Genomic DNA, 16,243 nt, shown 5'->3' with positions numbered 1-16,243 from the left:
AAATAGCAACAGTGTTTAGGTGTTCAACTGTGAGATAAGCCAACTGTCAGCTTTCAGACTATCACACAGTAGAATATAACTTGTTCCATTAACAGTTGTCGAGGTCTTACTGTATGCCAGGCATTGTGCTAAGTGCTGGAGGACTAGAGAGGTACTAAGAAGCACAGTCCCAGCCCTTGAAAAACTGTCTGTTGAGAGAAACCATCCTGTGAAGAGCTAATCACAGTATTGACCCGGGACATACAGAAGTGCAAGATAACATGTAAGGAGAGAATGGGCCTAGAAGGGTTGGGAAAAGCATTGCATACCAGGTAGCTCTCATGCCAGGTGGTGAAGGTTAGCTAACCAGAAGAGATGGCAGAGGACAGCTGGCTTACTGGCTTGGAGATGTTAGGGACCAGATGTGTCTTGGAGAATGAGAGTGCCTTCTTATGGCTGAAGCACAAGCTAACTATTGGCCGGGGGTGGCGGGGGAGGAGTGTAGGATGGGAACCAGCTGTGGAGCACTTTGTTAGCTTGACAAGAATGTTCTCACATACTTTGCTTTTACTTCTCTTTTCTTTACTCCTGGTATGTGTTCGCAAATTGTATTTTGTGAGACTAGTGTTGTTTCCTAAAGTATATTTATTCTAATTTCCTGTCCAGATTATACTGACTTGGCCATGAGCACTGTAAAGCAGACCCAAGCCATTCCATATACTGGTCCTTTTAATTTGCTTTATTACCAGCTACAGAAATTGACAGGTGTGTATATTTATTGACATTCACTTGACTGTTTTCTAGTTTTGAGTAAGATAATTATATATCTAGGAAAGGATGTTAATTTTGGTATTTGTGTCAGAATTGCACAAATTTTCTTTGTACTTTACTTGGTCATGTTATTACCACCTTCAGGTGAAAATTTTGAATATACACTGATAAACAATTTTTAAATCTCATAATACCTCTTATTATGATCCACTTAAAATTCTAACATTGTCAGTAGTCTTTGCTTCTTGTGTTTAAAATCTGCTTTAACTACTATACCTAGAATTTATCATAATTTCTTTTCTTTGTTCAGTGAAAATAATTTTTCTGGTTCCATCAGTACAAACCCTTACAGCACGTTATATAAGAGTGCATGACCACTGGCCAAAGGCCAGTAAAAAGTAAACCTATTCTGTTTTTATATTAGACCATTTTGAATTAGAGATTTTTGTGTATTAACATCATGAGAGGTGAAGAGTTAAGTTAAAAGGCGTGGGCTCTCCCTGATAAGCAAGAACACTTCAGATCACAAAGTCACACTTTCTATGAATATGCAGTTTGTAATTCATACAGTGGAGTACTGCCATAAAATAAAACAGTAGAATATATCTTTTTTTACTTCAGAAGCTCATGTTAGAATTATAGGTTATAACACAGGAAGTTAATAAAATACATCTGAATTAATCCTTAACTAAGAAGTTACTACTGGGAAGACCAGAAAAGCCTTGTCTTAGACAACGGAATTTCCTTGTAGGACCTTTAAACTTATGAAGACAGACGGTAAAAGTGACGTAGTTGATGAGGTTCGTGTTGAATTTTAAGATGCTAGTCACTAAATCCCTTGTACAAACATAGGTGTTTGACAGTCACCAAAGTTTGCAACTGATAAGTTGTTTAATGTCCAAGGTAAATCCTATCTAGTTATATGAATATTTATAATACATGTTGAGATCTTTTAGTTGCTATAAGCAATTAATATAACACTTCGCTACTTGGGCTTCCCTGGTGGCGCAGTGGTTGAGAGTACACCTGCCGATGCAGGGGACATGGGTTCGTGACCCGGTCCGGGAAGATCCCACATGCCGCGGAGCCTGCGCGTCTGTAGCCTGTGCCCCGCAACGGGAGAGGCCACAACAGAGAGAGGCCCGCGTACCGCAAAAAAAAAAAAACTTTGCTACTTAAAATCTGCCTATACGCAAGTTATTAAATTTTTTTCATTGTGTATCACCTTATTTCAGCTGTCTCTATAAACAAATGAATAATCATACGGGAGAGGCCACAACAGAGAGGGGCCCGCGTACCGGAAAAAAAAAAAAAAACTTTGCTACTTAAAATCTGCCTATGCACAAGTTATTAAATTTTTTTCATTGTGTATCACCTTATCCCAGCTGTCTCTATAAACAAATGAATAATCATACTCTAGAAGATTATTTAAAAAATTTTTTTATGCTGGCTTTCTCAAAAAAATTTTATTTATATACAATTTTGAAAGGTTACTTTCCATTTACAGTTATCACAAAATATTGGCTGTATTCCCTGTGTTGTACAGTACGTCCTTGAGCCTGTCTTACACCCAGTAGTTTGTACCTCCCACTCCCCACCCTTTTATTGCCACCCCCAAAAAAACTTATACACATCTTACAACTTCTTTTTTTCAGGTGATGTAGAAGAATTAGAAATTCAAGAAAAACCCGCTTTGAAAGTGTTCAAAAATATTACTGTAATACAGGAACCAGGAATGGTGGTATTAGAAGTAAGATCATTTACCTAAACAAGGAGGGGAAAAAAGTTTTGAGTTCACATGTAAATGTAGAGAAAATTGGGTTCTTCCCAGTCAGGAAAAAAATTGTTGGAAAATATATATGTGTATATTTTTCTTTCTAAGATCAACATTAAATATAACTAAGCATTTTCTATATAGTTACAGTAGCATAGAAGCTAATAATAAATTAAGACAATAGTATGTGAAATGAGCAGAGGTCTCTCATCTGAGTGAGTCTTAACAGATTTTGTGGTACCACAGGTGTCTTCAGTTATATCAAAAGGTCTTAAAATTATCAAGATAAAAATATAATTCTGTTACTTTAAAGCAAACAAACTTGTCATGCAACACTTCTTAAGAGAGTGGAATTCTGAAGATTCAAATAAGCAACATTAAAATGACCCAAATCCACAAAGGCTAGAAATCATTAATTTAGGTAAATGTGGTTGCCACTGTTAGAATTTTAAATCCATACTGGTAGAATTTAGAACCCAGACACCAAATGACTTTGATGATTGATTTTAATAGATTAGCATCCATTAAGTTTAAAGAAGGACTTTCAAAGTGAATCCTGGAACCGAATGATACAGGGAGATACTTTGTTGCTCTGCCTCAAGGTTGAATGTAAATTTCCCAGCTATGTGGTCAACTGTTCTGTCATACATATTATTTTTTAAAACAGAAAAAGATCTGTCAGCTCTGGTTCCACTGCAGTTCACTGATTTAAGTCTGAATTTGATTTATAAGGCTAAAGGTAACTGGAGAAATTATCAAGAGGAATAGTTATCTATAACATGAAGTTACATATAATAATATATAAAGTGTTATCTGAGAAAGGGGAAAAGTTGTTAGAGACGTTAGTTTGGTTCTTGCTACCAAATAGTATTAGAGAATGCATTTTTTATTCCCTAGAATTAACAGATCAAAGAAGATCTTAGAGGAAGTTTTGCAAGTGACTCGTGTTGCTCATAAAAGTACTCTTTGGAGAGAGAATTAAAAGAAGGGGGTTACTCATTCCTGAAGTAATTCATCTGGTCTCACCCTAACCTGGTGGACATGGAAAACTTTCTTAGAGCAGCGGGCACATGGCACAGTGTCAGGGGATCTTAGGCTTTATGTGAGAAACAAAAGTAAAACTTTAAAAATATTACTGTCTATGCTACTAAAATATAGTGACTAGGAATTTGAGTTTGAGTCACAGAACCAGCAATTAATTACTGCTTATGTTATCTTGCGCAAGTTACTTTTGAGTCATTTTACTCCTTTATGATGAAGATGTGAGAGTTAAATGAGATAATGCATATAAGACACTTGCCACAAAGGACATGCTCCGTACATTTTAGTGTTGTTTAAAAAAAAAAAATTAGAGAATTCCAGCATTAATTAATTTCAGTAAACAATGGGTTTACTGAAATTAATTAGTAATGCTAATCAATTTGAGAAAACAGTTGATTTCAGTGAAATGCTAGAAGCAATAATCCCACACGTATAGTCCGTGGATGGGTGGTAGTGATTGCAGTTTTGGGGGTTGGCTGGGTTGTACCTCCCTAATTCTGCCTCTTGCTTTTCAGTGGCTGGCAAACCCTTCCAATGATATGTATGCAGATACAGTAACAACCGTGATATTAGAAGTCCAGTCAAACCCGAAAATAAGGAAAGGTACAGAATTACTTCATTTTTATCACTTCTTTCATTTCTCGCATGGTTCTTTGAAATAAAAAGCAGAAAACAAGAGTCCTAAAGAACTTAAAATATCCTGATTTTTTCATCCCTGTAACTTTTAAGATATGATACATGCATAACAATGTGTATTACTAATATTTTACTCTTTGTCCTGAGTCTTCGTTCATGCTGTAAAAACGTGGCTGCAGTTAACACGAAGATAAGAATCTCTTAGTAACAGTCCTCTTAAAAACAATTTAATCGGAAATTCCAAAATATTGCTGAATTGAGCCAGAATATCTAATAGGAAAATATGCTGCTATATTTGTGTTGAATAAAACTTGTTGAATAGAATGGAATTTCCACATGGGACAATTTTGCAGTAACTTTCTTTCCTTTTCTAAGAAGCAATTTTCAATCAAAGAAAACACCAATGAAAATATTTTTGTGTCATTTCTTTATAGTTTGATTTTGTTTTATACATAATTCAGTATAACACATTACGGTGCACATATACGGTAGCCCTTTGTGTTCCTGTGGGAAGAAGCCACCCTTGAAGTATTCCGGGAAGCCTCACATGGCAACAGATCTCTGATAGAATATTTTTGTTTCTTAAAATTTTTTTTATAAGTAAGCAAATAGTTAGTTCTTTGATTTCAGGAGAAAGAAAGCTTGGGTAACCACTTCATAATCCATCTGCTTGTAATTGGTCACATCTATAACATGAAACTAATAAGTGCCTAGACAAATCTAAATTATTCATCTAAGTTACTGGTAAGTTTTTGAATTTGAATAATAGTCATTGTAAAATTACAATTTGGACACTATTTGATAATTTTAGTTGAATTAATTAGTGGGTAATGGATGCCCCTGTGTGCCTGTAACATAAGAGATGGAGCTGTGCATTCATACAAGCCACAGAACGTCACACCTTGGATTCTCACATGATGTTCAGTCTCACAGTCTTCGCCCGGAGGTACAAGTACATTCATGCCAGAACAGTTTTAAAGGCAGTTGTCGGTTTTCTGTTATTATTTTACATTTTTCATATCTTAGTTGGTAAAAATATAAAAATGGGGGGGCTAGATGGGAAAGAGGACCTTTTACCAAGGTCATAACTAATTCGTGGTGCAAAGTTAGGAGCAGCGAAGTGGGGGACAGGATTAAGTGCAGAGACCAGGAGTGAGAGATCAAGGCTGGAGCCCATGAGCCGGCCCACCTCCCCACGCTGACACCCAGCTCTCCAGGAGCACGGCCTCTTCGCTTCGTAGCATGGCCTCGGTCACTTGGAATCGAACGCTTCTGAACTGAATTGTGTTTTAACCTCCAAGGTTGCTTTCTGTTCATTAAATTCTGATAACTCTTTTGTAAAATGAAGTCAGATATTTATACTTTACTGTAAAATGAAATTTCTATGCAAAAGTGACACTTTTTCAAGGCCAGTTAGGATGTTGTGTGGTCTTCGGGGATGTTAAGTACCTGAGCTCCTCTAAGCCCATTTCCGCACTGGGTGGCAGAAGAGGGGACCCAGCGCGTGTTGGTGTGAGATTGTCAGCTATGTTGTCAGGATGTCATCTGCTGTTCCAGTGAAGACTCCACCTAATGATTGTGCTGAAAAACCGAAAAGGTGCTGTGGTTTAACAGATAATCACCAAATATTTAATGTCTGTTGTACAGGAAGGAATACATAAGCTATTGTTGCTTGGTTTGACTTTATCTTGGGTATTTCTCTTAGCGCTCTGGTCCAAAGTGAAAATACACCTTTACTCTGATCTGCACTAGTGGAACTAAAAATAATCATCCTGCTATTAGTGATCCATCTTAAACTAATTGTAAAAACATTTGTTCACTAAGTTAAGCCTCTGGGCATTTCGGAAGAGGTTCATTGCTGCGAAGTCAGAAGAGGCATTTTCCATGAGTGATTGTAAAAGCTAACTGGCTGCCTCATATTGCCTGGTTTCTCCCCACTTTGTGGTGTATCGAGAGTGGGATTTTATACTCTTCTGGGTAATGAGGTGCTTCCTTATTTTCTTTTTTGCTGTACGCGGGCCTCTCACTGTTGTGGCCTCTCCCGTTGCGGAGCGCAGGCTCCAGATGCGCAGGCTCAGTGGCCATGGCTCACGGGCCCAGCTGCTCCACGGCATGTGGGACCTTCCCGGACCGGGGCACGAACCCGTGTCCCCTGCATCGGCAGGCAGACTCTCAACCACTGCGCCACCAGGGAAGCCCCCCTTTTTTCTTTTAACAGTCATTTGACAGATGCTTACTGAGCACCTGCTATTTAGTGGGTATTATTCTAGGTGCTTAGGGTACATCCATGAACAAAGCAAACAGATGCTGGCCCTGTAGGAGCTGATGCTCTAATGAGGGCTGGGCAGCTTGATCGGGTTTGGAGTGGGCACAGGTGCGTAGGGCTTTGTCGGCCATTTTAAGGCTCTGGACTTGTAGTCGGAGTGAAATGGGTTACATTGTAGGGCTTTTTAATTACTCTGGTGTTTATTGAGAGGAGATTGTTAGGAGGGCAAGTATGAAAGCTGACAGGTTCCAGTGAGGAGCTTTTGTGGTCATGCAGGTGGGAGATAGAGGCTCAGGCCAGGGTGGAAGTGGGGGAGGTAGGAGAAAGTGGTTGGATTCTGGAGAAAGTAAAGCCAGCAGTATTTCCTGAAAGATTAAATATGGAGCATGAGAAAGGAAACAGACAAGATGAGTTTTAAAGAGATAAGATAGTGACCCGAGGTGTGTATATGATACATCAGTATGGAAAGTTGTCCCCCGTGGGGCTAAGTTATTAAACAGGGGTTTAATTAGTAGTACTTGCTCCTTCAGAAGATGAAAAAGTATCACAAGGACTAGCACATACCCTGTCTTCAAAGTTGAGGGCGTTCATTCTGTATATTTATCATTTAAACTAATTGGCTGTATCCTATCCAAATCTGATATTTTAACATGTTAGAGCAGAGTCAGCAGCTATGGCCCCTGAGCCAAATCCAGTCCTCCACCTGATTTTTGTAAATAAAGTTTTATTGAAACACAGCTATGGGACTTCCCTGGCAGTCCAGTGGTTAAGACTCCGTGCTTCCACCCGCAGGGGTCACAGGTTCGATCCCTGGTCAAGAAACTAAGATCCCACATGCCACATGTCATGGCCAAAATGTTTAAAAAAAAGAAAAGAAAGAAAGAAACAGCCAGGCCCGTTTGTTTCTATGCCATCTGATGCTGCTGCCTGAGCTACCACCGCAGGGTTGAGTAGTTGCAGCAGAGACCGTGTGGTCCACAAAGCTTAAGATACGATCTGGCCACGTACGGAGAAAGTTGGCCAGCTCTATTCTAGAAACACTCACTTCTGTGAAACACTCTGATTCTTCTTTGATAGCATTTGCTCCCTTTTCATTTCTTAGCCTGCTGACACTTTGGTCAAGATTCTGGAAATACAATTATATCTGTATCTGTGTGTGTGTTTAGCTCCAACTTCCATTTATATATAGTCCCCCTGTTCTCACTGAGGACACATGAGAAATCTTACACATTTTCAAAATGTATTCTTTAATGTCCTTATATTCCTTTACACTCTTCTGTTTCACACTGTACCTGTTTTCAGCATGTCTGTGCCCTGTTTTGACACATAGACCTAAGGGCAGATAGATGTATGTGTATGAGTGTATGACTTCACATTTAGTATAATCTCATGTATCTGAGGAGTTTGTCATAAACATTAGTAATAAATATATACACACACTTTGGGAAATTTCTTTTTTTTTTTTTTTTTGCGGTACGCGGGCCTCTCACTGTTGTGGCCTCTCCCGTTGCGGAGCGCAGGCTCCGGACGCACAGGCTCAGCGGCCATGGCTGCTGAAGATGTGGGATCTTCCCGGACCGGGGCACGAATCTGTGTCCCCTGCATCAGCAGGCGGACTCTCAACCACTGCGCCACCAGGGAAGCCCTGGAAAATTTCTTTTAATAGACAATTTCATAGCTTAGATGTTTGCTTTTTAATAATGTGTTTTATGAGATTGTTTTTACATGTCAGCTAATTGCTTAATACTTAACAGAATTGATTATAATTAAAGTATAAAAGTTTTATTATATAGTTTTCTTGGCTGGCATTTAGTTACTTGTATATTCAATTAAAACCGATGAATTTAAAATTAGAGTGACTATGGTCTGAACTATAGAACAATTTAGGAGAAATGACAACTTGGCTCTTTTCCACATAGAGTAGATTCATCACAGTCAACTTGAGAACATACACATTACTCCAAAAAGTAACATTGTGTATCTTTTAGCTATAATTCCCCACACTCCCCACTCTCCCCAACTCAAGGCAACCACTAATCTACTTCTGTCTCTCTGGATTTACCTATTCTGGACATTTCATATAAATGGAATCCTACAAAAGGTAGTCTTTTGCGTCTGGTTTCTTTGACTTAGCATAATGTTTTCAAGGTTCATCCATGTCTTTCATAAACAGCCTCTCCTGGCCATGTGTTGTGTTTTTATTGACAGTCTAAGGTTAAAACCTGAAACTATGACGTTTGAATTTACTAATGAACAGCCAGTGAGCTTTTCATGCCCGGGGGACTGTAAAAATATAGAATTGTGTGGCTGAATTCAACTACATAAACAACAAGCATAAAGACTTTAAAAAAAAAAAAAGTTAATCCATGTCATAGCATGAATCAGTACTTCATTCCTTTTTATGGCCAAATAATCTTCCGTTGTGTAGTTATAGCACATTTGGTTTATCCATTCATTTGATGATGAACATTTGGATTGTTTCTACTGTTTGGCTATTGTGAATAATCTTGCTATAAACCTTCATGTACAAGCTTCTGTACAGACATGTTTTCATTTCTCTTGGGTCTATGGAGTAAAATTATTGGGTCGTATGTTAACTCGCTGTTTTAACTTTTTGAGAAACTACCAGTTAATTCACTGTTTTGTTGCTGGTGATGAACTGGGAGGTACTTAGTGATATTCCCCGGGCAATATTGAAACTTCAGATCAAGTATAGCTCATCTTCCTGAACTGTCAGATTACTTTGTTTTAGGGGAAAAGCTAAGTAATCTAACTAGCAAGTGATTTTAAATATTTTATTAAAACTACTGTAAGTGCATTATATGTAGTAGAATTGCTAAATTTACTTAATATTTTAGATAAAACAAAAACTTCAGAGGTCTCTGAGGATGGATGTGCTCCTAGACCTCTTGGAGTTCTAATTTCACTCACTTCTGCTCATAAATATGGAAAAGATGGAGAAACATTGGAAATAAATTTTTAAATAATCTTAAGTGCACTTGTGGTTCCTTAACAAGAACATGAAATAAAGTGATGAAAATATCAATTTGCCTCAGCAGGTAGATGCTCTGTATACGTTTGTCACTTGAAGGATTCGACAGTTAACCACTTTGGTTTCTCAGCAGCTACATTCTAATTATTGATTTGGAAATTATTCTAAACAGGAATTTGGAAATTGAACCCTCTGTTGCTTTTTTCCCCAGGTGCAGTACAGAAGGTTTCTAAAAAATTAGAAATGCACGTTTATAGCAAGAGGTTGGAGATCATGCTCCAGTAAGTGTTGCATATGTTACCGCTCAACAGGGTGCCGGGGGTGGGGTCAGACAAGGTCACTTAACTGGTCTGGGTGCCTCTGTTTCTATCAGTGAAGCAGTTTGAACCACTTCCTTCTAGCTACACACTCTAGCCAGTTCTGAGAGCATGTGACCTGCTTGGTCAGCCACTTCCCTGTGAAATACGTTTCACTTAATATAGAGCCTCAGGATGCTTTTCCGTGGCTGGAGTAGCTGAATAAAGCACTGTTATCAAGGACATGTGCTAAAATCTTAACCTAGTGTTACTATACCTTTAAGAATTATTATACGTACTTACTTCCCCTTAAATGTGAATTCCACGTTAAGAATGTTTTTTTAAACTCTTCCCAGTAAATCTGTAAACTATGAATTACCTTTAAACTCATTTTTCTTACATGCCAAATATTAGGTCTTTCCCCTTTCCTCCAGTACTTGTTAAGCCTGATTTCAGAATGTTTTTTTCCAAATAAAATAATCATATAAAACTGTTTCTTGGGACTTCCCTGGTGGCACAGTGGTTAAGAATACGCCTGCCAATGCAGGGGACATGGGTTCGAGCCCTGGTCCGGGAAGATTCCCCTTTCCGAGGAGCAACTAAGCCCATGTGCCACACTACTGAAGCCCAGGCGCCTAGAGCCCGTGCTCTTCAACAAGAGAAGCCACCGCAATGAGAAGCCCGTGCGCCGCAATGAAGAGTAGCCCCTGCTCACCGCAACTAGAGAAAGCCCGCGCGCAGCAACGAAGACCCAACGCAGCCAAAAACAAATGATAAATAAATTTATTTTTTTAAAAAACTGTTTCTTAGTGGACAACTACAACTTAAGCTTATGTATTGTACCCCAAAAAGGAAAAATAAAAAGATTGAATTTAGTTTTATAATTTCAGCATCTAGCACAGTGCCTTGAACATATAGCAGATCTCTCAAATACTTGTTGAATAAATGCTTCCATTTTTAAATTTTTTATTTTTTATTTATTTTTGGCTGCATTGGGTCTTCGTTGCTGCGTGCAGGCTTTTCTCTAGTTGCAGCGAACGGGGGCTACTCTTCGTTGCAGCATGCAGGCTTCTCTTTGCGGTGGCTTCTCTTGTTGTGGAGCACGGGCTCTAGAGCACAGGCTCAGTAGTTGTGGCTCGTGGGCTCTAGAGCACAGGCTCAATAATTGTGGTGCACGGGCTTAGCTGCTCCACGGCATGTGGGATCTTCCCAGACCAGGGTTTGAACCCGTGTCCCATGCATTGGCAGAAGGATTCTTTTTTTTTTTTTTTTTTTTTTGGCAGGCAGATTCTTAATCACTGCACCACCAGGGAAGTCCCAATGCTTCTGTTTTGAAATTGAAAGTTACTTAACTGGACGTTTTGAGGTGCTCTGCATGTTTGGAGATTTTTATGTTAACACTTCTGTTCTTTCCTTTCCTCAAAATTCCACGCTGATAATCTTTTAAAGCAGCCATTTAGTGGCTTTTAAAAACTGAATGCTAGGCTTTAAATGGTGACTTTGCCTACAGAAGCCGTCACACATCTTCAGAAGTGTTCTTGGTGTTGTCATTTTGATTTTAAAAAACATCCCTGTCATACAAACTAAAAAGCAGGCACCGGTGCAGGAGCGCTGATTTCCATTGCTGGTAAAAAGGCAGCGGGTTCTGTGTTGGTTGGTTTCCAACCCTGTGGCTATAGCAGTCCCAGGTCTGGGTGAAAAGGGCTCCTTACCAAAATTAATATAGGTTAAGATAATGTATATAAAGTGCCTAGTGCAATGCCTGCTGAATGGAGCATTCTTAATGAACGATAGCTGTGTATTTCACCTGTATTATAAAATGAACAAAGTATGTGAAAATAAATAATTAAGAAGTACATGTCAGGGGTAGATACAGTCAGTATTCTATTTCAGAACTAGGGCCTATCTTCAATATTATTTCTCCCCAAATATATAAAATTGTACTTTATATATTTGTAAAGCATTTTCCACTAATACTGCATCTTTATTTATCTTAAGGGACATATTTGGAGAAGACTGTGTTAGTGTAAAAGATGGTTCTATCCTTAGCGTCACAGTGGATGGAAAAACTGCTAACATAAACTTGGAGACACGGGTATGTAGCTGTTCATTCCTACATTTTAAGACACTTGGGAGATAAAGTGAAAGCAAAAATAATCTATTTTGCAGTTTACTTTTGCATTTTGGCGTTTTCTGCCAGTTTTTTTCCTACTTTTTTTTAATAGATTGTGTTTATGCTATCATATGTCAGGTTTTACATCTTTTATTTCTCTGTCATAAGCGTTTTTCCATTTGCTACATAGTACACATTTCCCTTGTCTTTATTACTCCACTGTTTTACATTTTCATAATGGAAAGCCTTAATCCACCTCAGCATTTCTCTACTTTGGCATCCAGTTGATTCCAGACTTTCAGAGAAGCTGCTCTTCTGTTTGCAGCAAGATCCAAGTGGCTTTTCCAAACAATAGAACTTGAGAGCGTGAGGCCCACGCCCACCGCACCAGCAGACCTTTCATAATTATTTCACAAGCATAAATGAATAAGTATCATCTTCCTTGTGGGGTTGTTTTTGAAGATTACAACAGTTCATCTACTAAACAAGTAACATGTTTGGGGTTTCTTCTATATATTCTTTTGAGAAAACACTAGGTTTATTTTACCTCGATAGAAAAATAAGCTAAGAACATAAACAAGTAATTCACTAGAGAAGACATATAGAGAGCCAGTAAACACATGAAACAAATGTTCAGATCAGATCCACTAATAATTAAAGGAAATACAAATTGAAAGTATGAAATATCACTGTTTGGAGCTTATATTGGCACAGATTAAAAACAGTGATATGACCCAGTGATGGTGAAAGAAGAGGGAAACAGTTATTTTCCAGTGCCACATAGGACAGGGAGAAGGTTGTACGTTAGGTGGTGTGTTCTTTCTGCAGGGCGGTTTGGTGATCTGCATCAAAAGCCTTAAAAAAGTAAATACCTGGGCTTCCCTGGTGGCGCAGTGGTTGAGAGTCCGCCTGCCGATGCAGGGGACGCGGGTTCGTGCCCCGGTCCGGGAAGATCCCACATGCCGCGGAGCGGCTGGGCCCGTGAGCCATGGCCACTGAGCCTGCGCATCCGGAGCCTGCGCTCCGCAACGGGAGAGGCCACAACAGTGAGAGGCCCATATACTGCAAAAAAAAAAAAAAAAAAGTAAATACCTTTATCCACAATTCCACTTGCAGGATTTAACAAAGAAAATAATTAGGCATGTGAGCAAAGATATATATATATACAAGCATGTCTATTTTAGTATTGATTAGCAAAACTGCAAGAGACCTAAATTTCCAAGAGTAGGATCTAATAAAATAACTGAATAAATAATGTGTATGGTGTGCCCTTATACATGGAATACTATCTATACAGGCACTGGAAACGGTTCATTCAGGTGCAGAGTTGTCCACCTACATTATTGAGTGGGGGGAGTTACAAGATAGTCAGTGTGCTGAATTATCCCATGTTTGTTTTGAAGAAATACACATGTATAGCCAGAAGTCTAGAAGGTTAGGCACTGAAATGTTAACAGTGATTTATCATTAGGTCACAGAATTAAGGGTATTTTTTTTCTTTCCTAAATTTTTACATGAGGGATATTTACTGTGTGATAAAAGTTGTTTTAAACAGCATAGTGTTCTGTAGTTGAGGAGTAACTGCATGAGGGATATTTACTGTGTGATAAAAGTTGTTTTAAACAGCATAGTGTTCTGTAGTTGAGGAGTAACTGCATGAGGGATATTTACTGTGTGATAAAAGTTGTTTTAAACAGCATAGCGTTCTGTAGTTGAGGAGTAACTGGAAGATGATGAGTGACTCTAAACCAAATTTAATACCAAATGTTGATTAGATGACCACATCCATTGCTTGCTAAGTAATTTGTGGCGCACAGACTAGATTCCTTGGAGTATTATCTACTAGATCCAAACATGGGCTTTGAAGTAAACATAGTTCACTTGACTTTCCCTTTATTCTTTTTTTTTCCGAAGTTAATCTCTAACAAAGTCATCGTGCTCTCGGGAATGTCTCTGCATCCAGGTGCAGACCCACAGGTGTGCAGTGATTCTGGCTCTTAATAATCAAGACCCCCCACCCCTATGGGAAACGATTGTTCTTAAAGAGCATTAGTTTATCTTCCATATAATAATTCTAGACACTTCCGTTGAAAGGCATGTCTGTGCTCTCGCTTTCAGACTGTAGAATGTGAAGAAGGAAGTGAAGATGACGAGTCCCTCCGAGAAATGGTGGAACTGGCGGCCCAGAGACTATATGAGGCCCTCACGCCAGTTCACTAATAACCTTATGTCTCTGTAGATGTTAAACTTTTTTGTAATGCTTGACTCTACTTCTGTGACTTAAAATAAAATACATTAATTTCTCTGGGGTAGCCTATTTACTTTTGATGGCAAATGGCCTTTATTCCAGCACCTATTTGAATACTGCTAAATTACCAACTCATTTGTCCATTATTCTACCACTGCTAAATAAATTGCCGTTACTGATTCTGCTTCTGGGGTTGTATGCAGCTCCCACTGAAACCTTTAAGATCTGCTCATAGCATCTGAAACAGAATGTATTATTGTCCGTTTTCAGGAAGGAAATGAGTGATGGTTTGAATTTTCATATCCATTTTCTGAATTTGAATTAATAATTACATATTATCACTTAAAGTTTTAAGCCCTTTTTCTGTTTCTTCCCTCCCATTATTCTTGACAAATTCCTTAATTTATATGTCTGTAAAATTGGGACTTTTGAGATTCAATAATATTTTCTTTGTATGTCTACATTCAATTCAGAGATATTCAAAATATAATTTTTATGACTCAGGTTCAAGGGTTTGTCATGTTTGTTGAATCGTTTCCTGTATAACTTAATCATTAATCCATTTTCTTCCAAGTACAAGCAGTTCAGACTTGCAAGTAACTGGACACAGGATTGTCGGGTGCCGGGTGCTGGGGGAGCAGGTCGACTGCCCGGGGCGGCTTTGGCCTCTACTTCAGTGAAGGGTCTGGCTGCTCCCTCAGCAGAGGGGGTGGGAACAAGCACGGGAAGGGGCAGCTAAAGAGCTGTTACCCTCACTGTCAAGCTAAAGCCATCCGTCAGCCACAGTCACTAATTTGCACTGACATTGCTTAGTCCTTCCCTGTGCTTTGGTGACACACTTCGGTGCCTGAATCTGAATTTTTACTTGAAACCAAATACATTTATTTCTATAAGATACCCTACTTTGTCTTTGGCCCAAACCAAAGGCCTAAGGGTCACCTTTTATAAATGTCATATAAGAGTGTGTTATGATAGATGTTAAAACATTTTTAAGTTACAAAAACTACACACTTGTGATATCTTTACCATGCAGGTTATACACAGCAAAAATGGCAAGCCCTTTCTGCTAGCCCCTCTCCCTGAGGTAGCCGGTTTCAGTTAAGGATTCTAAATTGCTCTTGAATCTGTCCTCATCTCATCTCCACTGTGGTTCGGAGTCCAAGTCATCTTTTCCCCTCTGGTTCCTGCCCCAGCTTCCCTCCCTCCTCTCCCTATAGCTGATTCCTAAAATAACAGATCTGCTGAAAGCCTCCCTGCTGAAAATCCTTCAGGGCTTCTTTACTGTGATTAATTAGGATGAAATCCAAACACCTTAACTTGGCCTAACAAGGGTTCTTTACCCTGGCTGCATATTGGAATCACCTGGGGAGCATTAAAAATGTACTGATGCCCACGACCTACCATCAGAAGTGTTGTTAGTTGGTCTAGAGTGGTGGTCCTTTATCAGCACATTCTTAAAGCTCCCAGTTGATTCTAGCTGAAGCCAGGGAAATCCAGCCTGAAGACGAGGTCCCGCTTTGTATCGCCCTACCTGCCTCTCCAGCTCCAGCCACTCTCCCCCGCAACACCCTACGTCCAAGCCACGGAAACGGCAGCTATTCTAACACACACTGCTCCCCTTCTGGTTTTCACCTTAAGCTCAGTTGTTTCAGGACACCCTTCTGGCTCGATTTTATCACAGCTGTCACACTTCATTAAGTGCTTGAGCAAACCTGCGCCAGGCTCTTCTGTCTTCTCTCTGACTAAGCCCCCCCCCCACCTTGGGTCCTGTCCTTGGCCCCTTCAGCCCAGTTGTAGCAAGAATCTCGCCGAGTCGGTTTAGCAAAAATCCCTCCCTCTTGGTCTGATTCCCCTGAGTAGCTGCTCAAATTCCGCATCCTGATGTCACTCTGCCCTGCCTTCAGCAGGAACCCTGTCAGGGCAGTTTAGCAAAGATTTACCCCGCCTCTTAGTACTTTTACATTCACCTGACCCCTCACCTTGCTCCTTGGCTATAAATCCCTTTTCTTTCTTGTATTTAGGGTTTAGCCTAATCTTCCCTACTGCAAAAGCCCACCATCGTTGTCCTTCCTGGATAGTCGGCCTTACTGTCTTTAGCACATGTCGTCAGTTTCTCTTTGAGGTCAA

General features: G+C 39.5%; 1 protein-coding gene across 3 annotated transcripts in view; it reads left to right on the top strand.

The window, feature by feature from the left end:
• CPSF3 (cleavage and polyadenylation specific factor 3) overlaps positions 1 to 14,584 on the top strand; it is a 43,327-nt gene extending 28,743 nt beyond the window's left edge. For 2 of the 3 annotated variants that reach the window (XM_029232357.1, XM_029232358.1), the window contains exons 13-18: positions 646 to 744; positions 2,406 to 2,500; positions 4,081 to 4,168; positions 9,671 to 9,740; positions 11,754 to 11,850; positions 13,987 to 14,189. In XM_029232357.1, the coding sequence (XP_029088190.1) occupies positions 646 to 744; positions 2,406 to 2,500; positions 4,081 to 4,168; positions 9,671 to 9,740; positions 11,754 to 11,850; positions 13,987 to 14,088 (551 nt within the window). In that variant the 3' untranslated portion in view covers positions 14,089 to 14,189. Of the gene's footprint in view, positions 1 to 645; positions 745 to 2,405; positions 2,501 to 4,080; positions 4,169 to 9,670; positions 9,741 to 11,753; positions 11,851 to 13,986 lie in introns of all 3 variants that reach the window. The other variant, XM_029232359.1, reaches the window with a different exon arrangement.
• The last annotated feature ends 1,659 nt before the right edge of the window (positions 14,585 to 16,243 follow it).

The sequence above is a fragment of the Monodon monoceros genome, unplaced genomic scaffold, assembly GCF_005190385.1.
Source record: "Monodon monoceros isolate NGI ecotype Baffin Bay Population unplaced genomic scaffold, NGI_Narwhal_1 Super_Scaffold_19, whole genome shotgun sequence".
NCBI classification, from domain to species: Eukaryota; Metazoa; Chordata; class Mammalia; order Artiodactyla; family Monodontidae; genus Monodon; species Monodon monoceros.
Note: the sequence above shows the minus strand (reverse complement) of the source record. Positions and strands in the feature narration are given on the sequence as shown.